At 34.5% G+C, this 19,194-nt stretch overlaps 2 protein-coding genes across 2 annotated transcripts in view; one reads left to right on the plus strand and one right to left on the minus strand.

Moving 5' to 3' along the window:
- Positions 1–3,896, plus strand: part of LOC117118097 (growth factor receptor-bound protein 2-like) — a 7,354-nt gene extending 3,458 nt beyond the window's left edge. Inside the window, exons 3-5 of the mRNA XM_033262593.1 lie at positions 531–653; positions 1,311–1,476; positions 2,356–3,896. Coding sequence (XP_033118484.1) covers positions 531–653; positions 1,311–1,476; positions 2,356–2,529 — 463 coding nt within the window. The 3' untranslated portion in view covers positions 2,530–3,896. The remainder of the gene's footprint in view (positions 1–530; positions 654–1,310; positions 1,477–2,355) is intronic.
- A 1,640-nt stretch (positions 3,897–5,536) lies between these two features.
- LOC117118108 (growth factor receptor-bound protein 2-like) lies at positions 5,537–18,396 on the minus strand. The gene is made up of 5 exons (XM_033262606.1): positions 18,053–18,396; positions 14,246–14,343; positions 12,757–12,882; positions 12,173–12,335; positions 5,537–11,605 (listed from the first exon to the last, which is right to left on the minus strand). Exons 1-5 carry the CDS (start codon positions 18,128–18,130, stop codon positions 11,432–11,434), a joined length of 639 nt encoding a protein of 212 aa, XP_033118497.1. The 5' UTR covers positions 18,131–18,396; the 3' UTR covers positions 5,537–11,431.
- Positions 18,397–19,194: the final 798 nt, after the last annotated feature.

Genomic DNA, 19,194 nt, shown 5'->3' on the forward strand with positions numbered 1-19,194 from the left:
CATAGAGGGTGTGCTTCCATGATGTAACTAGGAATGTAATGTATTTTCAAACAAACCTGTGCTCTCTTCCCTCCCTAAAATCTTTGGTAGTATACAAATAATGAATGTTTATGAGTGCAACATGGAAAGATTGACTGTTCGCATTTTTACACCGCCAAGACAGGAGAAAAATTTGTGTAGCACCGGTGTGACTCGGGGAGATAGACAACCTAGAGATCACTGCAAGATGACGATGGAGTTAAGCTGGTTTGTGTAGGGATCTCTGCCAAGCCAGATGAAATGCCTGAGTAGCACCGTTGTGACACAGGAGAATAGACAACCTAGAGATGACGATGGAGTTAAGCTGGTTGTGTAGGAGTCTCTGCCAAGTCAGGTGAAACATCTGGCATTTAATTTATACTGTTCTAAACACCACAGGGAACAATCGTCGACTAAGGGATAAGGAAATGAAAACTGCCAATTTTGTTAAAGGTATTTTTATGAAGGGAACACTTGCAGTAATTGTATTCCCATTTTTTGTTAATCCATAGGTGGTTCCATGGGAAACTGTCTCGGGCGGATGCTGAGAGGCTGTTGATGAAACAGAATATAGACGGCGCGTTTTTGATTAGGGAAAGCGAGAGTACACCTGGCGATTTTTCTCTTTCTGTAAAGTGAGTCTAAAGGGCTACATATTAAGCTTTCAGCATTATCCACACTATGTAATTTTATTTGACAAAAACATGTGACTTTAGGGTGGACTCTTTTTGAGATGGGATTCTTTTTGAGATGGGCTTCTTTTCGAAACTACTTTTGCAAAGTTGTAAAGTAAAGTGGGGCTTCTTTTCAAAATGAATGCTGTAAATTTTGGGAATTACTCTATAAAACAATGCATAAGGCCACTGTAACATCAGTCTGTATCATGGAGTGTATTGACTAGCATTTAATCACCTATACTACTGTTTAAACCAGGCATGTTCTTAGATATATTTGTATTGATTTTTATAGATAAAATTTTTTGTATATTTTTCTAAATTACTATTTAATTCCAAACTTTTGATAGATGTGATATTTTTTTTAAATCTTATTTTTTTATTGAGCTAGTTATGTATTGTTTTTTTATTGTACATAAATTATTGATTGATAAATCATATATTTTTAATTATATCATTCTCTTTTTATATTTTTCTGTATTAATATTGTGATTGTTGTATGTTTTTACGTGAGGGCCATATTCGTCAGCATACTGCTGCTTTGGGTCACTCTTGGTAAATAAAGTTGAATAAAACAAAATAAACATCAAGATATCTTACAAAATATTACTCCTGCAGGTTTCAAAATCAAATCCAACACTTCAAGGTATTGCGCGATGGTGCTGGCAAGTACTTCCTATGGGTTGTGAAATTTAACTCATTGAATCAACTAGTTGATTATCATCGTACGTCCTCAGTCAGCAGAACCCAAACCATTTATATAAAAGACATGTTGGTATCAAAGGTAAAAGAAGAAATCTCTAATTTGTAATAAAAAAATTGTTTTAATATACTTTTCTGTTAGATTTAGTGATTGCTATTTTGTAGAAATGTTATTAGGTGATGCACTTCTCTAGCATATTACCTATTGTTTTTCTTAAGATTTTTATTTATTTATTTCTCTTTTATTCTTTCTCAACTTTTTTGTTTGTGGCTGTTCTCAAAAACTGGCTCTATCCTTGTTATGTGGCCAGGATATATATGTACATCTGAAGTTTTAACTTTTATTTGGTGACGTTACAGTCACATTACGTCATCTACGTGCCATTTTGTGAAATTCTATGATTGATTGTAAATTCCTTACAAAGAGGCATTTTTCAATGAAACTTGACACAAGTATACTTCATATCAAGGGTCAACGTGCGCATATGCATGCGTTATAATTTTTAAATGCTCAAAAATCATGTTTTTATTAAATTAGAGCAATTGAATCTCAAAATGTCTGTCTCTTTTCGGAGTTACTGTCTTTTTGCTTTAAATTAGAGCATGTTTTAGGCAATTTTGAGCATTTCAATTTTTCGCACCACGCACACAGCACATACGGAAAATATAAAATACATTTTTGTTTACCTATTTTGGGTTTCTGACACTGTAGTCACAAATTTTCGGTCATTTTACTGTGCAAAACTCTTGGGTCCTGCGTATCACATAATTCGTCAGTGACGAATTTAAATCTAGTTTATATGTCAAATGCTTAATTTGTATTTTCGCTTTTTTGTCCTCTTTCTTTCCCATGGTGTTACTATTAGAGTCACCAAAACTATAGAAAAAATAATATTCAAATCAACGTTTTTGTCGCTATCATTCTTCACAATTTAATTGATGTTCTTGTATTTATAAACAGGAGAGGGTGGAAGCCTGTTTTGATTTCACTGCCCAGGATGAAGGAGAATTGAGTATGAACAAAGGGCAGTTAATAGAAGTTTTGGACAAGTCGGATAAAAATTGGTGGAGGGGCCGACTAGATGGCAAGGAAGGAATGTTCCCAGCTCCATACGTCAAGCCTGTTACAAACTGATACTTGGAGAATGTTTAATTTCAAGACTGTTACGTTACATTATAATGTTCAAGTGAAGAAGTACACTGGTAGTGGTAGTTAATATACCTATAAGCTACTGTACTGTTTTAGCTTAAATGCTACTGCTACAATATTCTACTAATTTAATACTCATACATTAAACTCTGTTATACACTATGTATATATTGTTATTAATGTTGGAGACAGACCTCTATTCAAACTTGTGGTAATTGGTAATTCTGTACTGTAGCTTTGCTGAAACACTCAATGGTGTAGTATCTTGGGAAGGGGAGGGGAGATGATGCGATTATTGGTGTGGGGGGAGAGACAGAAATTGACATCTTGGCCTGTAATTTGTAAGGATGGTCAAACTCAACAAGTGACCAATCAGAGCAGAGCCATGTATATGCGCATGTCTAACAAACACACGTGTTGTTGCACAAACGCGTGTGTCAGCGTATGTTTTTACATTACCATTTTGTGGGACCTTATCAACAATATTAAGGGGCAGGGCCTTAACGGAAAGGTCTATTAACCAACAACAGTTAGTTTAACGTAAAGGTCTATTAACCAACAACAGTTAGTTTTCACCACACGACATTAACCTTAACTTTAACATTAGTACCTAACATGCAACGCAATAGCTAGCTGCGCCCTTTATGTAAACAAATTGAAATACGCATGAGCAAACCCGTAACTAACGTACATCGAGCACGTTAAATCCTGAAATTAACGTACTCCGCAATGCAAGATGAATAAATTATGACGTCATCTGTTAACGTTAAGTTTAACGTCGTGTGGCGAAAACTACCTAACATAACGCCACTGAACATTGTATTCTGCTGTGGATATTGCCGCTTTACAAATCCTTGATATGTTGACATTTATTTTGACATTCAGCCAAGATTCATGGGAAATGCGTGGTACATTAAATTTGGTGCAAATTAGGATTAGCTTATAACGGAGGTGAACATGAGGAACTAGAGTATATACAGTAATTGTAATTGTTGAATGTTATATGTGTGGAGGTAACAAATGTTTTCACTCTTTCACGTGTGCATAAAAACACTAGTTCTCATCACACTGCAACTGCATATGACAGAATCTCTAAAGACACTTCGCTTGCCACGTAGCACTTTAAGCATATACCGTAAAACCTCGAATTGAAGCCCAATGGGCTTAATCTCGAGAAGCCTCCCCCCATCTTGAATTAAAGCCCCCTCTTTGGTTTGCAAAAGTTGCCTCGAAAAGAAGCCCATGGGCTTGGCTTTGCATTGCCTTTTTTTTCGAGATAGTACAGTACATACACTGTACATGAATTTCAAGGAAACAAAAACAAGTTTAAAATGCTTGGTTTATACAGCACTTTAGGTGATTTAATTCTGGGTTAATACACTCCATGACACAGATTGATGTTATAGTGGCCCTATTTATTGTTTTATAGTAGGAATTCCCAAAATTTACAGCATTCATTTTGAGAAGAGGCCTCCTCTTTACTTTGCAAAAGTAGCCTCGAAATGAAGCCCATCCAAAATTTGCAAAAAAAAAAGAAGCCCAGGGCTTCACTTCAAGGTTTTATAGTACTCTACGTACGGTAAACAAATCGGTAATTAAGTGAGTGATATAAAGAATTGTATTCAAATAAGGGAACAAATGGTGTTGTGGTTATATCAAGCATAGGTCCAAAAATAAGTTTCTTACCGTAGGAAGCATTTTTAAGATGAACTAATTTAACTAATTATATATTTATAATACCTCACTTATCAGATAATTTAGTTATAGATAGAAATAATATTTACAGTAATGTATTTGATCAGAATCTGTTTTGTTTCTTAGTGGATAATTATTGGAAACTTGTTCGAAATTTGATTTTATAATTTACACAACAAATTCAAAATTTGAATTTGCATCACACACAACCAACTCTGTCTCTTATACACATCTAGATGTGTATAAGAGACAGTTTCAGCATTATCCACAAGAAGATGAATACAGTGATAGTGAAATTATATTTATTTGAATCTGCTTACAAGCAACTAAAATGCATGGAACAGTGCTAGTTTTTTATGCTCTTTGAATAAAAGAGTTAACAATAAGTAACCTACGATATATGTAAAAGAACATACTCTAGAACCTTGAGAGGCTGTATGGTGCAGTTGACATTTCCACATTTTTGTAGAATGTGTTGTACACAATTATATAATTTAATCAATGCTGTATTTTTAGACCCACCATTATAATAGTTTTCAATTAATTATGTTAGAATGAAATATACACACTTTGTAAACATAGGTTTAAGAGTAGGCCTATTCAATTATGAATTCAGAGATTGAAGGTTGTAGTAAGTTACTAACTGAATCATTCTATTTGTATCAGTATTAGAAGCTAATAGTTTAAATACTTATTTTTGTATTCTCATGTTTAGCACGTAAATTATTATCTAAATAAATATCTAAGGTGTACAAGATAGTATTGAGTGAGATCCTTTAAAGGACTGAAACACATACAGTGGCGATATAGGGGAGCGCGGGGAGTCTTCCTAAAGAAAAAGCTTGCTTCCTGGTCGTTCCCTCCCCCTTTAAAATTGTTTACTGAACTCACACAAGTAAAGATTCTAAAGTGGGGGTGCCAGGATTGTGTGCAGATACATGTTAGCTGTTTTTGTGCTGCAAAATGCATACGTTTTCCCCCTCCCACAGCTCTATATACGGGCCTGTCGACCATGGACAACTGGCTAAAATTTAGGCTAACTTAGTAGGCCATTATCGTCCCCCTGCAAAAAATTAGAAATGTTCAAATCAAAAATCATGCTGAAGTACTTAAAAATCACCAATTATTTCACACTAATTTTTTAGTGGAATATTAAAAGCCTATTTAATTCAGTCCTTGATACAAATGTCAAATATCATAATTTGGTGGTGGTGATATCGTGTCATTTATACATGAAATTAGCAAACATTCTAAATACTGTACTCAACAAGACAGAAATAAATCAACAACAACATACTCATATTTAGCTTCCAGCTTTGTTCAATGGTAAATAAACAGTTACAATTCTTATGCATACAGAAACCACCAAAGAAATCCCAAGAAATATTATCACTCATTCATGTGTAATTTCACTACATTTGTAGGGTGGGATATACGAAGCATCCATCTAAACCTTTTACTTTTTGCAACAAGCTCAATTAGCACCTTATCTACAAGAGATAAGCATAGATCTATGCACATGTTAACAGGACGTGCCTTATCTTCAATGTGGTACCGTGAGTGTCATCACTGGCTGTGTATTGAATGTCAGTATCAACATAAAGCAAGGTTTAAATTCCGCCGTGTGAAGACAATACATTATTGATTTTGGTAGGGAAGCCCTTGCAAGATTAAGCATGTAAAATTTTGTCTTGTGTGAATCGGGTATAAAAATGAAAATCATCCAATCATTTTAAACAATAAGATTCTGCATCTATATATAGCATTGAAATCAATCAGTAGTGACATCACATAATGATGTCATGTGATGATGTCACAAGTTGTTAATGACATCACATGTCATTGTAAATATTTTAATAATCCACAAATGCCAATATAACTGCTCTTTAGCTCTGTTCATATCAAGGTCAATATACATAAACAAACGTACACACAACATTTGTTTATATCAACTCTGACCTCAGATACGGGCATGCTCAGCTCAACTACAAATTGACTTATTCTCGTCATCATGAAATAATTCCACAAATTTTAACCAAACTTAAAAATAAAGCTAGTAAATATGCTACATTAAATCAAATTTCATTACATCTATATTGGTATCATGTTACTATATGTAAATGTAATAAATTGTTATTAAGCATAATACTTAGTGAACACTATGTGATCATTCAAATGCTACACACAATACTAACAAATAATAGCTACTAGATTTAAAAAGTAGTCATTTTAGACGTTGGTAAAAGTCAACTGGGTGGGAATGCTACTTGTAGGAAGGTGGTAAAAAAGTGGTATCCGAGTTGTTATTCCTGCCTTTCAATCCCAAGGATTGGGTTAAATTAATATCCTGAAAATTATACAAAATTCTGTTCATTTTATCCAGTAGCGGCAAACCACTGTTCAAAATCATGCCTTGAGGCCTCAAAACAATGTAATTTAAAAAAAAAAGTATTTTAATTCTTTTGGAAGCCAGGTGCCATTATTTGGTTTGACAAACCTTAAACCCTGTTCACACTATCAAATTTGCCTAAATATGTTCATGATGACATCACATCATGACCATATATAGACACACCACGACCATATATAGGCACATCATGACTATATATGGGCATAGTGTGGACAGAGTTTAAGACGTGGTTCAGCAATGGTTGCTCTACTTGGCAACATTGCTTAAAGGTAGTTTATAAAATCAAGCCTGGAAGCTCCACTCGGGAATTTAACAATCATGCCCATAGCCAGGTTCTTCCCGGGGGTGGTTCTCTGGACTTGGGGTCAGCAAAAGCCCCTAAGCCTAATGCTATAAAAGCAGATAAGGTATGCAGCAAAACATTATGTCTGAGTCTGGGTCTACAGTGCATTAGTTGGGTTGGAGAACTTTGAGGTGAAATTCTCTAGAAAAGAGGGGGGGATGGTTAGAAAAGGGAAGGGGGATTGGCTAGAAAAGGGGGTGGGTTTGCCCGAACCATAAAAAAACCCCCCTGGCTATGGGCCTGACAATGGTACTGTTATGCTCGGCACCTGTTTTCAATCAAACATTCATAATTCATTAATTATTTACTAGCAAACATGTGTCTAAACAATTCACAAACTGTGATTAATGCGATGAAAAATAAAAAATCAAATCAACCACTATATGCATTCCACAAGCAATTATGATTATACTCTCAAAATTAATGCGAACAATTTAAAAACTACATAAATTGAAAATATATATTTATGAAGAAATCTTAAAACATCTATTTACAAAATTCAAATCAACCATTCTTATGTCAGAAGAAACATGTCTAAAAAAGCACTGTACAGTAACAGTAACTCACAAAATGTCCAGTAAATACTAGAGAGAACATTATACATCTTAGCATACACCAAATGATCAACTCTACTTTTCTACAGGCGGGAAAACAACTTTTTACAAGTTAAAGTGAATATAATTTGGTGATTTTGAGTTTCAACATAGCAAGCATGATTATACTAGACCACAGGAGCATAGAGGTAATCCTGACGATCACCGATATACAGTGCAATGACCGACGGCATTGATTGGCATGATCACTACATTTAGAATTCAGAATTTACTCTTTAATTTATCATGCCTACAGCAACAAATTTTAACAGCAATGAACTATTTTCTCTTAAATTAACATGGTTTTGTTTACTTAAAATAGAATATTAACAAAATTCTACTGACACATCCCATGAAGCGTGTTTTTACAGCAAATGTATTATGGATGACACTACAAATGGTATTACATTTATTAAAAACTATAAATTCTTACTGTTAACATAATCATTTTGCTACTTTGCTCTCACTGTTAAGCTCTATTTACACTAGACATGATTACGACAAGACTATGACATGATACAGATGCACGCAGTATTGAAGATTACAAACTACGCGATGATATGTCATCGTCGTGTCGTTTTCGTGTCTAGTGTAAATCTAGTTTTAAGCTGCATTCACATCCCGAACTTCAGACCGTGTTTCCGATACGCTGAACGCCAGCGTCCTTATTCTTACACACCGATTAAATTTTCTGATCGGTTCGGTAGGCATTTGATATTAAAAATTTGGATTCAGAGTGAATGAGGCTTTAGTCTACACTATACTAAAATTAGTATTCAGTTTTTAACTGCAAATAAAAAATTTTACCATATGTAAAAGGAAAATAGAAAAAATAATACAATATAAACAGTGTTTCTAATTTATACACACCTTATTAATGTGTTAGTACAATATCAGAGGCAGAATGGGGGGGGGGAGGGGTGGCATGGGCCAGGCCCAACTGCACCTCCCTCAAATAAAAAAAAATTTTTAAAAACAGAGAAAAGAAAATAAAGGGGAGCACAGTACAGTATTCCAAAACAAACTAATTGTTGATTTAAATATCATGTACTTCTCTCTATGGTCAAGCATTTCTAAATAAAAATTCCATAAACATACACACACCCCCCCTGCTTTGTACGTTGCATGGCCTCTAACCAGATTTTTCTTTAGATCTACCCGATTATTGTTGTTTATACTGATATTGACTGATTATTTGGTTGATGGTACTAAAAGTTCAATTATATAATTAATCAATCTTCGATAGAAGAATGAATTATCTTGCTTCTAATGATTGTAGTGTACATTTTCCAATAGAGGATTAGATTACAGTATTCAAGGGACCCAATTTGGCATAAGTCACTGCCCGGGAGATTTGGTTAAATCAGCTTTCCAACATGTCTAATTGTATTTACTGCGTGCGGTAATAAACATTCGCACCAATTTCCTTGAGACAATTGATAATAAATTAGTAAAAACATGCAAATATTATAAATTTACGGGAGATTTGGTTAATTTCTGGAAGATATATATTGTGCCAAAGAAAAAGACATGATCAGTTAAGTCCACAATACAGTAAGTATTTAATTATTATTGTACAGTATGCTGCATTTTGTGATTTGTTTTTTTTACACGATTATCTAGAGCAATTTTCAAAAGCAACAAATTTTATACTGTCAAACCTTTCAATTTTGAATCTATCAAAGATTTACAGAAACTCAGGCAGTCCTTCACTCACCCTAAGACTTTTTACTGATAAAACTGGACTAAAACCCATGGATTAGGCATAACAATACATTACTAAAACTTAAAACATGCCCACTTCATAAATCATTCAGTCATTTTGGGCTTCTTGGGAAGAACAATTTATTTTGACTAAAAAAAGAAGAAAAAATCAACACTGAATTTTTGAGACTTTGGGTTGATAATGCTTGGGCAACACAAGCTATTTTTTTGCAATTGTGGGTTTGTCGAAGAACTATTGTGAAAAAAAAAAAATTAGATTTTAGATTTAAAATTCAACACTATTAAAACAAGTTTTTATCAAAATGAATTTACACAACATCATACAAAACAGATGGTAGACAATAGATAAATAAAAAATACAAAATCCCTGAAGATTTGGCACAGTTATTAATTGTTGAATGAACAATCCCAAGCAGCACTTTCGCAGCAAAAGAAAAGAAGAATTTTTAATTTGTTTCAATTTCAGTACATAATTCTTAAAATACTAATACATTCATTCCTTTTCCATGACACTGCATGCAGAGTTAGGCATTTATACATGCGCCTTCTATGGCCGATTCAATGTAAAAGCAAAAAAAGAAAAGGTAACAATAAACATATTTATAAAACCATTAATTTTTGTAACCATGTACTTTTACATTAAGTATATTTACGGTCAATTTAATCTTGTACAATATCACATTGTAAAATATTTATTCTTGTAAAAGAGTCCATTAATATGAGCAATCTTGTGGTATTTTGTCTATGAAATCATACACAATCTTCACCCCCACATCCAACATCCTTCATACCCTCACCCTACCCCCCTAAAGACATAGTCAATAATTGCTACGTTTGCTATTAAACAGAAACTATTATGTACAAATTGCAAATTTTTAGAAAACGCCGACATTTATTGGGAAGAAACAGAAGCAGCTGTAGGTATATCAATCAATGATTTACTGTCTAGAATATCACATTCCATCAGGCAAGAATTTTTTATACCTCGTTTAGCGAACCCACCACCCGCCAATAATGATGATTTCGGATAAAAATTCAATTTTATATTTCTGGCCAAATAGCACACCAGCCGCCATTAAAATAAATGAAAATTTTTTTTTAAAATGTAACTTTTATTTTGCCCGCCTCTGCATTGAAATCTCCAAAAATAAGATAGTATGTTTCTTCCTAATTATATCAATTTAAAGCATTGAGAAAAATTAAATTCTTTAACATTTTTTCCCCACCTTTCTCAGACGATCTGTAAAAAAATAAGTTCACAAAACAAAATATAAAAAAGTCTCGCCTACTGTAATTCATTGGTATTAAAAGTCATGATTCTTTATAAAAATCGGGTCCCCTTACATGATTCTCTGATTAATACTACACACACATAAAGACAAAAAAATATATAAATGGCAAAAAATTAAAATCTTTATAGACTACTGATTAAAAATAATATTTATCATTCACAGGTGCATACCAAACCAGACATTATAATGAAAATGCTTACTTCAAATAGTAAACCTTGACTCTTATAATTATCCATAGTCTTAAAAAGGAAAATAGAAGTAATATTATTATTAAGCGATATTCAATGATTTACTCATGATAAACACTTCAGGAAGAAGATCATCTGACTGTAAATTTAGATTATCTACACATTGTACTGTATAAATTTGGCACACTAAAAAGAAAACAAAATTTGTGTTATGACACGATGCTTTATAAAAATCAGGTGCCCTTACATGATTCTCTGATTACTACTACACACACATAAGACAAAAAAAAAATATAAATGGCAAAAATTATGATCTTTTTAGACTCCTGATTAAAAGTAATATTGATCATTCATAGGTACTGTACATACCAAACCAGACATATATAATGAAAATGTTTATTTTAAAATACAAACCTTGAATCTAATCATAGTCTTAAAAAGGAAAATAGAAGTAATATTTAGCATTATTCAATATGATTGTGACTCGCGATAAAACTTTAGATAGAAGACCATGTGATTGTAAATTTTGATTATCTATGCATTGTGTTGTATAAATTTGGCACACTATAAAGAAAAAAAAATTGGTGTTATGACACTATGCATTTGTTCTTGGCACCACAACTGTGTACCAGTTTCAATTCTTAATTACATTTTTGCACGTAAGGTGTCGGGAACATTCCTTCTTTTCCATTCAGACAACCTCTCCACCAGTTAGCATCCGAATCGTCTAAAACATCGATGACGTCGCCCAAGTTAAAGCTCAATTCTCCATCTTCTTGTGGGACAAAGTCAAACATGGCTTTGACTCTGCATATCTGCAATAGAAAAGTTACACATATTATGTGTATTACAGTACTTATGGCACTCTATTTACTGAGGGTGACCCAAAACAATGGTATGCTGACAATCATGGCGTCCTCATGTAAAAACATACAACAATCACAAAAACAAAACAAAAAAAATATAAAGAGAGTGCACTGCTATACATTTAAATATACTGTGAATAATCAATCAATAATTTATGTACAATGAAAAAACAATGCATTAATTAATAACTCAATAAAAAATAGGATTAAAATAGGATTAAAAAAATATATAAAAAAAGAATATAAAATCTATCAAAAATGTAGTTGTATTTTACATTCACACTCCAGTTAACCTATTGCTAAATATCAATTTTATTGCTAAATATCAATTTTACCAAGGTAACACTACCCATTAGACTTATAAATGGGATGAAAGAAACAGAATAAAATATATGGATTTTCTACTAATATGTCAGTGCAAAATGACATATAAGCATAGAGAATGAGGACCACACACATTACAGATGGTTCACTGTATACTTTTACACGATAAAGATAAATATAAATTTTTCTTACTGTTCGCCTCATATCTTTTAAATGTATTGTTTGTGTCCGACTGACTGACGAGTTTCGGTGGTACTGAATAAGCTCATTTAGAGAATTGAATTTGACAACCCACAGGAAGTACTTCCCAGCTCCATCTCGTAACACTTTAAAATGTTGAACTTTATCCCCATATCTAGTAGAAACAAAAAAGTACATACAGTGTATATATTACAGAATGGAAAAGTTTATTGTGACAAGGGCTAAAAACTACTTTACAGTGAATGCTTGACCACCATCAAAATGAATTATTATATATTTATTTATTCTTGATACCATAGGCACCTTCAGCACTAGTAGGTTTGGATAGGTACATACCAATGATTACTATTATATAATTAAATTTATATAAACAAAAATAAGCTTAAATTGTAAAATAAGCTGGTACTATAGATGCTGTAATGCACACTGTACTAACCTGCACTTGCAAAGAGAAAATTATTCAAATATTTTAAGTTAAAAATATTCAATGTTTTTATTTCAGATAGTATAACTTTTAATTCTTCCGTATCCAGAGATCCACACAATGTAAAATTTGTGGGTATACTGGCACTTACTTTACTGAAAGCGAGAATTCTCCAGGGCTGCTTTCGCTTTCTCGTACCAAAAAATGGCCGTTAACAAACTGATCTGCACCGAGGATTTCTTCAGCTTTTGAACGAGGTATCTTGCCGTAATACCAACTGTTGAGTAAAAAGTAAAGTAATTTACTGCACAGTTTGCCCTCCAACTGGAAACCACTTTGAGGGTCGCTTTGTGTTAAAAGATTGATGATTGTAATTTGTTCTTTGAAAAATTAGTCTCGGATTAGAGGGGTCTCGGAATTAGAGGGGTCTCGAATTTGAGGGGGGCACAGTACAGTGGTTTTTAGTATTTTCATTTTGCTGGTTTTAAATCAGCTGTGAAACAGAATATTACATTCATGATGGTGGTCAATATGATGATTTACTGCTTGAATGAGAAACCTGATAGCTTTGATAGCCATGTGATTCCCTGATTGCGTCGAGGAGTTCTACTGTATACAATACAACGATTGCACTAAAACACAGTAGCACCAGTGTAGCAATTTCCAGGAAACCAGGATTTAGAATTTGTGGAAAGTACTCTGTTTACCTTAGCTACGGCAGGCCTTTTTCCGGTAATCTTAAAGCTTTGTTTTTATTATTGCATTTCCTGCTTTATTTTCAATTTTTTTTAGGACAAGCTACAATCCTACAGTACAGTCGCTCAGCCCCCCCCCCCCTGGACCCTGCCCCCGTAAGGTTCTTGAAAAAGCAGATCATCTAAAATGCCTGGAAATGAATTTTAAATTGTTATTGTTAATAATTATTATTTATAATAATTATTTTTTATTAAATTTAACAGTTATTAGGCTATAATACTTATAGCATATAAATTTTTGATGTTTACTATTATTAGCCTATTAATTATTATTATTCATTAGGCTATTACATTTCTCTTATTATTTATCAATGTTATTACAGTATAGTCATTATTTATTATTATTGTAATTGAAGGTCCTTGGATTAGCAGTTGTATGTTCTTTTTTAGCAATACTATTTGTATTTTGTGGGGGTAGACCAACCAACTTGAGCTGATCATACTACTGTAGGATTGTCTGCTTATAAATGCTATGTCACATGTGGAGTGTAGTGGTCAGCAGTGGCAAATTTAAGAAAGTGTGCGGTGGGAACAATCCCCATCCCAAATAATCACGCCCCCCTCCCCAGTCACCCCCAAAAACCACGCTCAAGTAGTTAAAAATCACCTTATTTTGCTAGCTACTGTAGCGCCCTTCACCTAATCATCGAGTCCCTCCCATGTGACCTTCGCGCCCCTCATCAGCCTCCAATTTTAAGACTCCTAGATATGGTATGCGACTGGTGGTCAGTCGCCTGTCAGTTCTGGTTGGAAACCATCACCGATCACCATGTTAACAATCCTAATCATCATAATACTGCTGAAAGCAAATACTTATTGTATATGATGCCATTACAAGAGTATTTTAAACTTTCTATTCACTTTAAGCACAGAAATCAAACTCACTCATGACATTTCATAGTGATGTAATTTTTTGGCACAAGTCCTTCTCGTCCCTCATGTTCTGCCTTAAACCAGTTCCTATCATGGTCTTTGTTTAAAATCTGTAAAAAAGAAATATTAATTATTCAAATTTGGCACAAGATCTAAGGTTTGTGTTAATATACAAGTCAATTGAGCAATTCCCTTGACATAAACCAGGAGTGGGCATAAGAATCGGTTGGAGGGCCAAAGTAAATTTTCGATTTAACACTGCGGGCCACACCCAAACTTTGATGTTTATAGTGTGCTTCCAAAAACCTTCATGCACTCCTTTTATATCACTTTATTCTCAGTTTTAACCTTACTTTTTAACAGATGATCGGTGTAGGGACGTAAAAAACAAGATGTTTTCTAGTCAAAAATGTTTGGCAGACCGCACTCAGGGTTTTTAATTCATTTTCCTGGGGCACATAAAAAATAACTGTCGGACCACAGACCGTACCTTGCCCACCTGTGACGTAAACGATCCACCCCGGCTTACTCAATCACTCCAACGACCTGGCCTAAAAACTAGGCTCGTTAGTTTGGAACTTACAATGAATTAGTTTGGGAAGAATATGCAGATTGTATAACAAATACTCAAGGGTAGGACACCATGTGTACGTACAGTACATTATGGATTTTTTATCATTTAAAACAAAGCAAAATGGATGAATATAAAACACTGGCTCTCAGGCCTAATGTTACAGCAGATAGCTTTATCCAACAGTGTTGAGTCTGACCAGTGGATCTGTGTCGTACAAATGTAGCAGGAAATACTGTACATGAGAATTCCTGCTGATAAATTAAACTTGAACCTGCTGATTAATACCAAATCTACAGAGACCAAAACCAGGATGCACAGTATGTTGACAAATCAATTGTCAAAGACTTTATTCTCCATGTGGTAATCAGGAAATGGGTTAGGGATCAAAAGTCAACTAATGTATGAGACATTTAAGCCATTGGTCACATTGAGGCCAGATAAAATAGAATACTGTAGTCGCCTTTGCGAGCAACGAATTTCCATGAAGGATGAAATAAGAGTCCTGAGTGTCAGGGCTAAAAAAAGCGCGCGACCATGCGACTGACGGTCGGAGGCATCATGAATGTCCCGGAAGCATTTTTAGGGGGAAAAAAATTTAAAAAATAAACTGCTGGGCTATAATGTACAGATAAAATTTTGTGCTGGAGGCATTTTATTAAGACAACTTTCATGGTCAGAGGCACAAACATTATTTTTCCGGATTTTTCAACCCACTTTCTGTTTTTTTTTACAGTTGTTCCAAAAAAACCTTTAAAAATTAGCTGAGAAATTAGCTGACAGTAGTAAGCCTAGCCTTAGATAACAAAAAAGTTTTTTTTTCAAAATGAACGACACCCACCTGTACCACTTTCCCTCCCACAACCAATCTGTGATAGGAATCTGTGGTAGCAGAAAATCTTTGCCTAGTGTATTGTACATATGGAATGCATTCCATAGGACGACATACAGTACGTGCTACAGTATGTGCATTGTATGTGCATTAGTATTGTGCATTGTATGAATCTTGTATTGAATTCTTAGTTTACACATTCAATAGCCCAGAAGTCTATGTATTGTTTTGATATATATTCTGTACAAAAAAACCCAATCATTTTTTTCCTCACAAGCAAATACAGTCCCGTATATATTTTTGTCTTTATATACGCTGTGTTTATACACTTACTGCATCATCAATTCTATCTTTTTCATCAATAACAATTTATTTCATTACAGTTCGTGAATTTAATGTATCTAATTCAATTTTTGAATTATTTTTTTTGTGAATTGATTTATGAACTGTGATTAAAAAGGGAAATTTATTAATAATTTGATAATGGATAAGTTAAGCTTACTGTATATAAAAATCAATTTTAATGCTGTATTTATTTTATTATAATCTGTTTTTTATGTATTTATTGTAATTCAATCAAATTTAGCTATTTGCTGCCAATTATAAATTATCCTGAATAAATATATACAGTAGCCTAATATAAAATTGAATGACATTGCAATAATTCAAAATAAATCCATAAAAACCTATTACTGTATAACCAAAGGTATGGATAAAAGTTAAGCTTACTGCATACAATATAACAATGAATAGCTAATGCAATAAACTGTATTTTTATGTATTTTATTGTTAATACCGTAAGCAGATTGTCTTATAAAAATACCATATTCTGTTGTACTGTATGTACAGGGGTTGCGGACACATTCGTGTTATGACGCAACCCCTGGACCGTTTGATGTCAAATAAATAAATGAAAAAAAATTTATATGAATAAATGCCCCAGCATTTATTGCTGAGAAGGGTTTTTGAAGGGGTGGGCATTAATTTGAGGGAGGCATTTATTTATTTTCTTTGGGTGTAAAAAGATACGGGAGAGTGGGGTTAGCTGGAACGCATTGTTTGTTGAAACATTGATATTTTGTGACATACATAAAACAAATTTGTCAGTACACTATTACCTACAGTACTGTAATGGTAGGTATCGAGGGGGGGGGGCATTTATGTGGCAGAACTGTCCATACGATTCATATTTATGGCAGATCATTTTAATCATAATTTTTATCATAAATTGTGTACACGTTTGCTGTGATTTTTCCCCTACAAACTTGATTCAATGATGCCAAAAAAATTCAGATCAAATAAAAACAATACGTAGCATATACCGTAGTTCCCAGGGTATAATCCAACCCCCCCACCATGAATGCGAAATTGGCTCGATTTTTGAGGGGTGGGATTATACCAGGGGATTCCTATGTGCATGAACAGAACGAAAATGATGATCGTTCTGCGAGTTGGCAGATGCATTTGAACAACTGCCCTACAATTCAATGGCCTATCCAAAACTATATTCCCGTGAAGAAATCAGAGTTTACTCAAACATCAAAGGGTACAGAACACCCTAATGCCTAGGTGCTTAGCTAGAAATCCCATATCTTTGGGTGGGGTGGGATTACACTGTATATCCAAGGTGGGACTATACCCGATCTCTCTAAACAATCTCTTTACTTCTCCAATCGCCATGTAGCCATTGGATGGTAGGCCTAACCATTAAACAAGAGCGCCCTCAACTCATTCTGTTCGAGGGTCTGTGAATCACACTTTTCACATCGTAAAATGACATCATTTTAGTGACATAGAAAGGATAATTACAAAATAGTTATTAAACCTGGGGGTTGGGAAATGGGGAGGTCGAAAACTGAAGTGGTCGAAAACTAACGCAGGTCGAAAATAAGCGACTTACCCTAGGCCTAGTCAGCTAGACCTAGGCCTTTTCCTAGGCTAGGCAGTAGTACAGGCTGGGCCCTAGTAACAGTAAAGAGCCAGAAATTTCAAGCAAACTTGCCTGATCATACATTTGGCCCGATATATAATTATAGGAAATAAAATATTGAATTGTCTTAAAATGGACCATCATTAGGTGGTACTCCAGCCGGAGTTTATAAATTACACTATCAAGATCAAGACCGATCGTCTCATCATGGATTTAAACAATATTAACAATCCTGGACCAGATTGTCTTTGTTTCTAGCAAGCCTAGGCTAAGCCACCCAGGGGCTTTCTTAGCAGCAGTAGCCTAGTCCTAGGCTAGGCCTAGAGGCCTAGACCCCGGGCCCTTGTCTGCCTAGGCTACGCTGACTATCACATGTGAAATGATTAAAATAGCATTCTAGGTTAGCAGACGAGCAAAGAAAATATGCCTTTAATTATAAATATGTACTTCAGCCTACATATTACTATGTTATTGGATACAATTTACCTTTAAAACGTAGCCTTTGCGAAATGAAAGTTCGTCATCATCTGACGCTGTAAAATCATAAGTTGCTATGGCTTCCATTGCCGATAGTGTTCGAAAATTAGTGTTTGTGAGTTAAAATACCCAAATACCACAAGTATATCACTTCAATCAACACATGAAGGTCGGCACTATTGGTTCAATAGTGTAGTTTTACTATAAAATAAGATAATAATTTCCTTTCAAGGCGAGAAAAACACGCTAAATGTGGATGTTGTCGTATTTCCTATTACAATTACCGCAATGGATTCTGGGTGTGATGATGTATTCTATAGCTTCCTGGTACGACGGCGGTACACAACAGTATTGTCGTTTTCCAATAGCTGTACTGCTGCTGTAGCAGTATGTACTTAGTCATCAGCGAGTATAGGTTCTGTATGACGTTATGGGAATCTGGGAAGTTCCAAAGTATACAAAAAGAGGCTCGCTTAAAGTTATGCAATGTCATGTGAACTGTTAATTCTGTAGAAGGGCTGTCTCTTATACACATCTAGATGTGTATAAGAGACAGATCCTTCAACTAATAATTACATAGCTGAAATTAAGGAGGTAATCGTAATTGTGATACTAGAATTAGTTTTCTTATATTTCGTTTTAACAGTTAAACATTTAAACATAAGTCATCAGTTAATATTAAGTCATCTTTAAAAAATTCAGTGGCGATCGAATCAAGAATCAAATAGGGGGCCCTGGAGGGGACTTGACAGATGCGGATACAGGTGCACGTCTTTAGTAGCCCACAACAAGCCAGAGGAGGCTCCATGGTTTGCCGATGCCCCCGACGGGAGATTTGATGTGGAGTGCGATCGCACCGTCTGCACCCCTGTATCCGCCGAAGTTTCTCCCCGACGAATGTGGTTTCTCCGGGAGTGTGGGGGGGGGGACGTATGTGCAGCTCCCCCCGACGCCCGCCCCAATGGCGCTATCCCTGACCTCAGCCCCACGATAGTTGGGGCCGAGTTACGAGATTTAAAGCCGGTGAATAGTAAAGTATAGGCCTAAAGATAATAAAAAATATTATGCTTTCTAATAATTTGGGACAGTGGGAAATTCAAGTGTAAATAGAAAAAAAGAGATCGGTACCTATAATATTTTATACTGCTGTT

The sequence above is a fragment of the Anneissia japonica genome, unplaced genomic scaffold (assembly GCF_011630105.1).
Source record: "Anneissia japonica isolate Jap-2015-1 unplaced genomic scaffold, ASM1163010v1 scaffold287634_len692169_cov176, whole genome shotgun sequence".
NCBI lineage: Eukaryota > Metazoa > Echinodermata > Crinoidea > Comatulida > Comatulidae > Anneissia > Anneissia japonica.

Bases quoted from the DNA above. Each gene is read 5' to 3' on its own strand.
- LOC117118108 (XM_033262606.1), bottom strand. From the start codon at position 18,130: ATGGAAGCCATAGCAACTTATGATTTTACAGCGTCAGATGATGACGAA. The intron at 12,883-14,245 runs GTGAGTTTGATT...TTTACTCAACAG, and splicing joins ATCACTATGAAATGTCATGA to TTGGTATTACGGCAAGATAC. The intron at 12,336-12,756 runs GTAAGTGCCAGT...TGTTTCTACTAG, and splicing joins GAATTCTCGCTTTCAGTAAA to ATATGGGGATAAAGTTCAAC.